This window comes from Haliotis cracherodii, unplaced genomic scaffold, assembly GCF_022045235.1.
Source record: "Haliotis cracherodii isolate W230 unplaced genomic scaffold, xgHalCrac1.p SCAF_3, whole genome shotgun sequence".
Lineage (NCBI taxonomy): Eukaryota > Metazoa > Mollusca > Gastropoda > Lepetellida > Haliotidae > Haliotis > Haliotis cracherodii.
This window is the reverse complement of record NW_027266286.1, coordinates 53,226,730-53,238,418: the sequence shown is the minus strand read 5'-3', so window position 1 is coordinate 53,238,418 and position 11,689 is coordinate 53,226,730. Positions and strand designations below refer to the sequence as shown.

Below are 11,689 nucleotides of genomic sequence, written 5' to 3'. Positions count from 1 at the left end.
TGTACCAATAGTCCTCATTTAAGCACCACTCACACATTGTACCAACAGTCCTCATTTTCGCACCACTCACACATTGTACCAACAGTCCTCATTTAAGCACCACTCACACATTGTAACAGTCCTCATTTAAGCACCACTCACACATTGTACCAACAGTCCTCATTTAAGCACCACTCACACATTGTACCAATAGTCCTCATTTAAGCACCACTCACACATTGTACCCAGTTCTTATTTAAGCACCTTTCACACATTTTACCCAGTTCTTATTTAAGCACCTCTCACACATTTTACCCAGTTCTTATTTAAGCACCTCTCACACATTTTACCCACAGTATTTTACCACAGTTGATGCAGGTCTTGATGCAGGTCTTGATGCAGGTCATGATGCAGGTCATGATGCAGGTCATGACCTCTCTCACACATTTTGCCCACAGTTCTTATTTAAGCACCTCTCACACATTGTACCCAGTTCTTATTTAAGCACCTCTCACACATTGTACCCAGTTCTTATTTAAGCACCTCTCACACATTTTACCCACAGTATTTTACCACAGTTGATGCAGGTCTTGATGCAGGTCTTGATGCAGGTCATGATGCAGGTCTTGATGCAGGTCATGATGCAGGTCTTGATGCAGGTCTTGATGCAAGTCTTGATGCTTGTGAAACCCATGAGTACAGGTGCGGTGCACAACAACAACAGCATAAAGCATAAGGAGGATTATAGGTTGTTTATTATCCACTGGTTTTCACATTGCTTTGTACAAATATACCACAGTAGTGGAAATACATTCTTTCATTTCAAAGAATGGTGACAGGATTGAATGAAGATGGTGGTTGGATGGAACTATAGTAACTATATACATCAACAAAACACAAACCATGGAAACAAGACGAATCTGAAACCACTTTGGATTTGAAAAGAAACAGGATCAGTTTACTCAGGGAAAATTCCTTTGAACATCAACGCCCAAACAGATATTTTTAGTAGGCTTAAGTCTTCATCAGATAACATAATTTATCTATGTTTCACAAAATATCTTAATAATACTATGTCAATGAATCTTTGAATGAAAATATTTTCTTCCCACGATTATTAACAAAAATGTTTGCAGCTGTTTGACATGACTGGTCAACAATCAGTGCAGATGGCTGACATAAACCAACGTCATACTATTGATTGGATCTGCAACCCAGGCTAAACAAACCCATCTGTCTTGCAGTTGTGAGTGAACTGGCCTTTACAGTATTTCACTAATACCAGAGCCTGTTTCATGTTGGATAGAGGCCTCAGGCCTCAGGTCGTACACTTTCACAATTTTGGCGAAACCCAAAAGTTTCGGTATGGCGCTGCAAACCAAGATTCATAATCAGGGTGAATCTTGGAATCGAGCCAACAATCACAGGATTCTGGCACACCCTAAGGGATGCAACTCCGCACAAGATAACGTAGACACCTGTGCCCCATCTTGTAATGACACAGATGAAAGTCTCAAACTGAAAGCTGACAGTAGCTAATGTCCGACATGGGGAAGGTTACCAGTAACATCTCTGATGCATTGGTCAACTAATGTCCGACATGGGGCAGGTTACCAATAGCACCTCTGATGCATTGGTCAACTAATGTCCGACATGGGGCAGGTTACCAATAGCACCTCTGATGCATTGATCAACTAATGTCCGACATGGGGCAGGTTACCAATAGCACCTCTGATGCATTAGTCAACTAATGTCCGACATGGGGCAGGTTACCAGTAACACCTCTGATGCATTGGTCAACTAATGTCCGACATGGGGCAGGTTACCAATAGCACCTCTGATACAGTGGTTAGGTAATGTCCGACATGGGGCAGGTTACCAATGACACCTCCGACACAGTGGTCAGCTAATGTCCGACATGAGGCAGGTTCTGTACAGGCAGAACCAGGTTGACCATGAGTTCCTGCAGGGCTGGGAAGATGACGCAGTGAGCCGAGTTGGGGTTCATGTCCATGTATCTCTTCAGCATCATGTTGACAGCCGAGATGGTCTGACTCTGTGGTGTGTTGGGCATCACCTGCTGCTGCTGACCAGTGGTGTTGCGGATGTCCAGGTGGGTCACGGTGTTGGAGCCGATGTCGTAGAACAGGGGGATGATCAGCGATGGTGGCTCTTTCCCAATCGGCAGCGACAGATTCAGACGTGTAAGCTGCAGCTGTACAAAGACAAATTCATAGGCTTTCCACAGAGCTGTTTCACATTAAGGCTGTTTTCCTATAAGCAATTGTTGCCATTAATTAGACTTGTGTTTAGTTCTATGTATCTAAAGTCAATTAGAAAGTATAAGTGTGAGTGTGATGTAATGTATAAATAGCAGTATACTAGTATAATGAGTGAGTGAGTGTGTTGAGTTTTAAGCCGCTGTTAACAGTATTCCAGTTATATCGCGGCCTGTCACCTTAATGTGGGAGGAAAGCCCGAATTGATGCATGTCTTAGATGTTTACCACTTTGTTGAAACCCACATGCACAGGTATGGCGCTGACAAACCTAGAAACATAATCGGAGCAAACCGGGATTCGAACCCACAATCATAGGTTTCTGGCATGTCCAAGGGAGGCAACTCTGCACAGCGAATTTCAGCACCTTACACAACTGGGCAATCCGTGGCCCCACTTGTATAATGAACAATATTATGTGCTAAGATTCCCAAACTTCCCAAAGTGAGGAGAAGACTTCTGGATTCACCTACCATGAGTACCATCTTGCCCTTGACGAGGTTGATGACGATGGCAGGGGTACCAGCAGGGGCGTTGATGATGTGGCCGGTGCCAGGAGGGATGGTCAGGCACCACTGAACGGACCACTTCAGGTTGCGGTCCGGCATCTACAGGTAACAAACACAAACAGGATCACGGATGGAGTTTTCAGAAACAATCAACCATACATCCCGTGAACTTCACTGTACAGTTTATCATTTTCTATTTAGTTAACATTTAGTCCAGGTGAATGTTTTACACTTCCATCAGGTTACAGTTATGTCACCCTGTAAGTATTAACGTTTAGGACAAGGTACTGTAAATCTTGAATTGAATGCAAAAAATGCAAGTGGTCTTTGTTCGAATTAATGAAACTTCGCATTTATGTCTCCAAAATGACTATTGACAATAAGACAGCCTCACTGGATAGCAGAAATACCAACACGGTTTATTGAGCAGGAATTATACAATAGACATAGAGTTATCACTGCTGGGTCAAAGCGTTCTATCCACTCGTGTCAAAATAGGCATCATTGACCACTCCAGCAGTCCAGACAGATGCCACCCACTCAACACATTGTCAGAGGCCAACACGACCCAACGCGCAGCGATAGGCTTCATCACACTCCTCAGATCTACAGCCATTGTCTTGTCATCTGCCTTCAAATTTGTTGACATTTTCTCCGCGTACCAATCAGTGAACTGTTGTTGGTTCAATTTACTTATTGCCTTTCCCTTAATGCCAGTCAACAGAATAAACACATAAACTGTGTGTTGTTTCTAGGAAAGAGCTCTACTCAGCGCTTATAAGTGGTGCTATATGTTTCATTGGATTAATTTCAGCTTGAAATAAGGTAAGGATATGCATCATTCCACTGGGGAAGGGATGGGGGGAGTTGCATTGATATTGAGTCGCATTTATTGCTGGGGGTCAGCAGTCGTATTAAATTGGAGACGCATTAATTTCTAGATTTACAGTAAAGCAACATCTGTTGGTAAAATAGTTAGGACAAGACATAGCTATATGATGGCAGCCTGCAGGTTATAGAGTTGGGACTAAACAGCTTAATCGTGGCAGCCACAAGGTTATAGAGTTGGGACTAAACAGTTTAATCGTGGCAGCCACAAGGTTATAGAGTTGGGACTAAACAGCTTAATCGTGGCAGCCACAAGGTTATAGAGTTGGGACTAAACAGCTTAATCGTGGCAGCCACAAGGTTAGAGAGTTGGGACTAAACAGCTTAATCGTGGCAGCCACAAGGTTATAGAGTTGGGACTAAACAGTTTAATCGTGGCAGCCACAAGGTTAGAGAGTTGGGACTAAACAGCTTAATCGTGGCAGCCACAAGGTTATAGAGTTGGGACTAAACAGTTTAATCGTGGCAGCCACAAGGTTATAGAGTTGGGACTAAACAGCTTAATCGTGGCAGCCACAAGGTTATAGAGTTGGGACTAAACAGCTTAATCGTGGCAGCCACAAGGTTATAGAGTTGGGACTAAACAGCTTAATCGTGGCAGCCACAAGGTTATAGAGTTGGGACTACACAGCTTAATCGTGGCAGCCACAAGGTTATAGAGTTGGGACTACACAGCTTAATCGTGGCAGCCACAAGGTTATAGAGTTGGGACTAAACAGCTTAATTGTGGCAGCCACAAGGTTATAGAGTTGGGGCTAAACAGCTTAATTGTGGCAGCCACAAGGTTATAGAGTTGGAGCTAAAGAGCTTAATCGTGGCAGCCACAAGGTTATAGAGTTGGGACTAAACAGCTTAATCGTGGCAACCTGCAGGTTATAGAGTTGGGACTAAACAGCTTTATCGTGGCAGCCACAAGGTTATAGAGTTGGGACTAAACAGCTTAATCGTGGCAGCCACAAGGTTATAGAGTTGGGACTAAACAGCTTAATCGTGGCAGCCACAAGGTTATAGAGTTGGGACTAAACAGCTTAATCGTGGCAGCCACAAGGTTATAGAGTTGGGACTAAACAGCTTAATCGTGGCAGCCACAAGGTTATAGAGTTGGGACTAAACAGCTTAATCGTGGCAGCCACAAGGTTATAGAGTTGGGACTACACAGCTTAATCGTGGCAGCCACAAGGTTATAGAGTTGGGACTAAACAGCTTAATCGTGGCAGCCTGCAGGTTATAGAGTTGGGACTAAACAACTTAATCGTGGCAGCCACAAGGTTATAGAGTTTGGACTACACAGCTTAATCGTGGCAGCCACAAGGTTAGAGAGTTGGGACTAAACAACTTAATCGTGGCAGCCACAAGGTTATAGAGTTTGGACTACACAGCTTAATCGTGGCAGCCTGCAGGTTAGAGAGTTGGGACTACACAGCTTAATCGTGGCAGCCACAAGGTTATAGAGTTGGGACTAAACAGCTTAATCGTGGCAGCCTTCGTGTACAACTCACCAGTTCCATCCTCATGATCTGGATGCAGTCCTTCAGGATGAGGGTGGGTGCTCCCAGGAGGCGGCTGAACGCCGTCAGGGCATTGATCTTGTAGGGTGGACCCGCCACCTGTGGGAAGACAGTGAAGCAGTGAGGAACATACAACGCTTGCTGGACTACTTCTGTTTGCTGTGTTTTCATTGACAGTCATTTGTAAGCGTATTTGTTACTCCTGCATGCACTGTACAGGATGGATGGATGATGGGTGAGTATGGTTTTACGCAGCTTTTAGCAATATTCCAGCAATATTCCAGAAATGGGCTTCACACATTGTACCAAGTCGGGAATCGAACGAGTGAACGCTTTAACCACTACGCTACCTGACTGCCCCGCACTGAACAGAGTCGGTGCAGCAGGTGGATTACGGAGTCACTGACAAGGGTATTCACACAGCATAGCCTACCTTTAGTTCAAAGAACTTCTCAAGAATCTGCAGCTCTTCTGGTGCCCAAGGGTCTTTGCAGTCTGTAAGTGAAACAATTGTCTTGTACATGTCTACATGTTGGCTGAACATACTGATGCCAGACTTCCGTTTCCCAAGAAAGTGCTACAATATGTTGTGCCTGTATGATGAACATGGTCGAGTCAATTGGGTAACTAAATTAAGGAATTGTCTTTGTAAACTTGGGTTCAAAGATTTATGGATGTTTCAAATATATGGAAACTGAAAGGATTTTCTAAATATATTTCAACAACGTTTAAAAGACAATCTTTAGCAGATCTGGCATAGCAAACTTCTTGCAAGTTAAAAAATGTCATATTATACTTGTTTTAAAGCTTGTGTTAAATGTGAACCTTATCTGTCATCCTTAAATTCGCAAAATATGAAAACAACCCTCACGAGATTCAGACTGAGTTGTCATACTTTGGAAATTGAGTATCACTTCCTGCTTATTTGTCCATCATATGTCAATTTACGGCAACTATATCTCAAAGCAAAGTTCTATTGTCATCCTAACATTCATAAATTTAATATGCTTGTGTCCTCACTAGGTACATATTTATATTATTACAAATCTAGCAAAATATCTATATTATGCAAATGAAGTAAAATATGTGAAACTGAATGTTTAAAACCTGTCTGTACTCAACTTCTGTGGCCTATATGTATTAGAAATAAAATGATTGACATTCTGTCTACAATTGAGTCCAAATTACATAAAAAATGTATCAAAGTTATCAGTGAGTGAGTGAGTTGGGTTTATTGCCGCTTTTAACAGTATTCCAGTTATATTGCGGCGTGTCAACTTAATGTAGGGGGGAAAGCCCAGAGTGGTGCAGGTCTCCGATGTTTACCACTTCGGTGAAACCAACGAGTACGGGCATGGTGCTGACAAACCTAGAAACATAATCAGGGGGGGGGATTCGAACCCACAATCATAGGTTTCTGGTGTGTCCATGGGACGCAACTCTGCACAGGGAATCACGGCGCTTTAGGCGACTGGGCCATCCATGCCACGTCAAAGTTATCAACCAGTAGCAACCATAACAAGACCTCTCCGACTTCATCCATGGTGAAGTGAGTGAGTGAGTCAGCGAAGAAGTTTGGTTCCCTTGAACAGTATTTTAGTTATATCATGACATGTGATCTTGATGTGGCAGGAAAGTCCAAAGTCATGCACATAATGCTGACAAATATAACCAGGGCAAGCCAGGATTCAAACCCATGATCATAGGCTTCCCGTATGCCTAAGGGATGCAACTCTCCACAGCTCCTGCACCTTGTACACCTGGGCCACCTCCGACACGGCCAGGACACAGACTCACCTTGTGTTGGGAAGGCCTTCATCTGTAGTGTCTGCAGGTTGGCCTGGTTCATGCTCACTTTGTACTGCAGGCTCTCTCCCTTAAACACATTCACTCCCGGCTCGTTGAACGGCAGGGCTGTCAACTGTAATCAAGAATACAATTGTGGCAATACAAGATTATTGCTTGTATGACTAGTTTGGGTAAAATAATACATTTTACAAGATCTTTGAGTGGCATTATGTTTTGTTTGTTTGTTTGTTGTTTAAAGCCGCAGTCAGCAGTATTCCAGCTATATGACAGCGGTCTGTAAATAATCGAGTCTGGATGAGACAATCCAGTGATTGACATCATGAGCATCGATCCAAACAATTGGGATATGATGACATGCATCAGCCAAGTCAGCGAGCCTGACCACCCGATCCCGTTAGTCACCTCTTACGACAAGCATGAGTCACTGAAGACCAATTCTAACCGGCATCTTCACAGGTCGAGTGGCATTTAGAAGTTGATATATAACTGATGACATGTATGGACGATCATCCTCTTTATAACAGTCAAAGTTCATCGACCATACTATCTCAATACTTTAACAATTCATTACCAGATTTTGACCAGACTAGTCATACATACACTGTCGTCACTCTGTATCTGGCGTGACAGGTGCCGGCGCATGTACACACAGCCGAAGAACCTCTCGATGGGGGATGCTGGCAGGGGCTGCATGCCCGGGATGTTGATGGAGGAGGTGGGCATGGTGTTTGGGGTCAGCAGGTTGCTGAACGCCTCGTGGGACAGCAGGGTTGGCACCGACGCCGCCCAAGACCTCTGGGGTAGCATCCGGGACGGTGGACTTACAACTGTTGATGCAGGATCAAATTAGCAATTATTTGTGAGGATGTGAACTTTTTACAAAACATTTTAAAACAGGAACTGGCTCCTCTTTGAAATTGTAACTTTAAATTAAATTGTATATTTACATACTTGTCCTATCTCACACTATGCATTTCTTCCTCCTTCGATTCTTTTGTGGAAACGTGCTTGAACAAAGATTCCAGCTTCGAAAAACATTCCCCCCGAACACATCTCAGCATCACCATGTTAACCACCCCAACAAATTGGTCACACATTGTAATCCCGTAATGTAATCCAGTAATGCGTTGTGACTTTACACGATATGATCACGTGCCCACACAGCCAAAACTTTGTTCAAGCATGTTTCCACATAAGGATCGAAGGAGGAAGCAGGAAACGCATAGTGTGAGATAGGATAAGTTTAAAAATAACCATTCTCTATGACTAGAATTTCATCAATTTTTGAGACAGACTGAAAGGTTACATAAGTCACAGCTTAGAAGAAAAGTGACCAAATGCAGGCGAATCGTTCACTAAAGAATTGGCACTTTCTCCTTCTTTGACAATAATCATAATCTTAAAAAAGATTTAGTTCCAACATTTCAAGGAACCAAGGCCATAGATACCACTATGATGATGATGAAGACCCCTAGCACCAAGTGAATGTTGTTTGATGCCATAATCAGCAATATATATATATGTACGTATCATGTGTATAGTAAGCATCCCTGAACAAATGTCTAAAATAATGAAATCATCCCCAAAATATTGTTTTTAATATTGGAGCCAATAGCAAATCAAGTCTGGACCAGACAAACCAGCGGTTGATAGCACAGGCAACGATGTATCAAGATACCATGACACACAAGCAGCTGCATTGTAACCACCTAATCGTAATGAGCTGGAGGCCTGCCCTGGATGCTGGGGTAAGGCAGTAACAGCACTAACCTGATGTCTTGCTGTGGTCCGAGTCCTTGTGTTGTGTCTGAGGGGAGTGGAGAGCAGGATGCCCTGGGGTAAGGCAGTAACAGCACTAACCTGATGTCTTGCTGTGGTCCGAGTCCTTGTGTTGTGTCTGAGGGGAGTGGAGAGCAGGATGCCCTGGGGTAAGGCAGTAACAGCACTAACCTGATGTCTTGCTGTGGTCGGAGTCCTTGTGTTGCGTCTGAGGGGAGTGGAGAGCAGGATGCCCTGGGGTAAGGCAGTAACAGCACTAACCTGATGTCTTGCTGTGGTCTGAGTCCTTGTGTTGCGTCTGAGGGGAGTGGAGAGTGGGATGCCCTGGGGTAAGGCAGTAACAGCACTAACCTGATGTCTTGCTGTGGTCTGAGTCCTTGTGTTGCGTCTGAGGGGAGTGGAGAGCAGGATGCCCTGGGGATGCTACCATGTGGTGTGATGCTGGACTGGGGCCCTGAACTGACGGGGACCCCGGCCAGTTCCTTGGGTTGGGGGACGGCATTGCTAGGCTGGAGCTGGGGTAAGGGGAGCCGCCCTCTACCATACCTGGCACACAGAAACACCAACATGTTACACAGAGCGAGTCATCTCACTAAACAGTGGACACATGTAATGCTACCTAATACCAGGCTTATTCTTCAGCAACAATGCACCTAGTTCTAAATCATTCGGGGAGGTGGGGTAACCTAGTGGTTAAAGCGTTCGCTCATCGCGCTGAGGACCCAGGTTCGATTCCTAACATGGGTACAATGTGTGAAGTCCATTTCTGGTGTCCCCCGCCGTGATATTGCTGGCATTTGCAAAAAGCAGCTTAAAACCATACTCACTCATTCACTCACTCTATATCTTTCAAGCATATTCAGACATCAACATTGTAAAAAGGGTTTCTTGATCATAATAAATATTTACACTTATTTATAGTAATATTATGAAAGGTAGTCTTCTTAGCAAGTAAATAATATCTTCTCTTCAAAACATGCATGAGTAAAAGACTTTCACACCACAGTGAGTGGGTAGTATGGTTTTACACCGCTTTATCACGGCGATATTCCAGCAATATCACGGCGGGGGACACCAGAAATGGGCTTCACACACTGTACCCATGTCGGGAATCGAACCCGGGTTTTCTGCGTGACGAGAGAACGCTTTAACCACTAGGCTACCCGACCGCCCACTTTCACACCGCAACCAGTAATATGAAAGCTGTATCATAGAAACTTGCAAACGAGTCAGTAGATTGACAATTGCCAATTACTGGAAACCTGTTGACAATTTCAAAGGGGTGAAAAACACCCACCATAAATAAAACAAGGGTCAACACAAAGCCATGAAACATGTTCTCATGAAAGAAGGAACAAACAGTGTGACAGTGAGACGATACAACACATGGTCCGGCATGGTTCTACTCCTCATGTCAAGCCATGCTGGCGTCACAAGCAGCAACAGGATGGAGCAGTTCCATCTCAAACTGCATTCACTAATATCAGCATTCAACAATAATCAACAGCTGCATCGTTTGACAAAAGTTTGACATCACTGAAATATATAAATACCATTTACATTCCAATACGGAATGATTTATTAAAGGTTTGGGGTGGGTTGTCTCCCTTGTCAAACATATCCTGCTGAGCTGGGATCATGGTTTACCAATCACAAAGCTGGAAATTAGGGTGTGTGCTTTAAACCGTCAGGTGGCCAACTGAAAAAATATGGGATGGCTATTGATTGAAGATAAGCCCACAGCCACAATGCAGTGACACAAATGATTTTCTGGAAAAAACTTTCAACCTTTCAACCAATACAGATTAGCCGTTTCTAAAATCTGAAGATTTTTTTATTAATTTCTGCTTGCATTCATGCATCTAGAATTAATCTAGGAAGTGCATTTGAAGTGCATTCAACATACAACACTAAAAATTATTTCTATATTATTTCTGATGGATGGTGGTATTATTTTTTACATATTTATATTAATTAGGGGCTTTGTAAACTAAGGTGATAGGTTCATAGAAGGTGCTTAGTGTAACTATTAAGGTGTTTTTCATTACTCGGGTTAGACATTCTTTCTATTAAACCACAAGTGATCAAAATAAAATGCACAAAAACAGATCTACAAAATAATGTTTTCTAATATGGGATGTTTTTTAATGTATGCCAGCGGGGTCAAATAATAACGAAGAGTTTGTTTACATTTGAACAAGTCAAATTATCAGATCTTTTTGTTTACCAAGCTTATTGATCTACTTTGATTTTTTTTCAAGTACTGAATATTCCAAAGTTGTCAATTTTGTACTCATAAACCAAAGAAAGTTAAATGCCTCAGAAAATGAGTGAATGTTTCTTTACCCCACAGCAATATTCAGCTTTATTTTGGTAGTTTGTAAATATTCAAGTCTGGTCGAGGCAAGCCAGTGGTTGAAAGTACGAGCAACAATCTGCTCTTGTCAGGATATGATGACACAGTACCGGTATACCCACCCAATCTCCATCCTAATGAAATACTAAGTCAAGTATGTGGTACAGGGGACCTATTCCGCCCCGAATTCCCAATTGGATGACCAAAACAAATTTACTGCCTGAAACAATCTCAATGAAATCACATCTTAGTGCTCGCTGCTCCTTCTCATAGGTCTGAGGGACATCCCATTACAGGCCACATCAGAACGACTTTCATCCCTACAATCGGAGTGTTGCTTACCAGACCGCAAAAGTGAAAGTCTGAAGTACTGCCATACAATCTCGGCCATCTATAAGACATTCCAGAATTTAATTTTGTTCAGTTTTCAAATTTTGTCATACCGTATTCGCCGTAATAAGCGCCCCGTCCTAATAAGCGCCCATGGCGATATTTGCTAATATATTGGCTAGTGAACAATCCCAATTAACATCCCTTCCAATTGATCAATGTACACAAGACTTATTTATTCATGTATAATACA

General features: G+C 43.1%; 1 protein-coding gene across 1 annotated transcript in view; it reads right to left on the bottom strand.

Annotated features, from left to right (window-relative positions):
- Positions 1-716: 716 nt before the first annotated feature.
- Positions 717-11,689, bottom strand: part of LOC139473819 (mediator of RNA polymerase II transcription subunit 14-like) — a 47,308-nt gene continuing 36,335 nt past the window's right edge. Inside the window, exons 35-41 of the mRNA XM_071256579.1 lie at positions 9,102-9,296; positions 7,572-7,798; positions 6,960-7,083; positions 5,596-5,657; positions 5,154-5,261; positions 2,731-2,865; positions 717-2,194 (exon numbers count right to left, since the gene is read on the bottom strand). Coding sequence (XP_071112680.1) covers positions 1,886-2,194; positions 2,731-2,865; positions 5,154-5,261; positions 5,596-5,657; positions 6,960-7,083; positions 7,572-7,798; positions 9,102-9,296 — 1,160 coding nt within the window. The 3' untranslated portion in view covers positions 717-1,885. The remainder of the gene's footprint in view (positions 2,195-2,730; positions 2,866-5,153; positions 5,262-5,595; positions 5,658-6,959; positions 7,084-7,571; positions 7,799-9,101; positions 9,297-11,689) is intronic.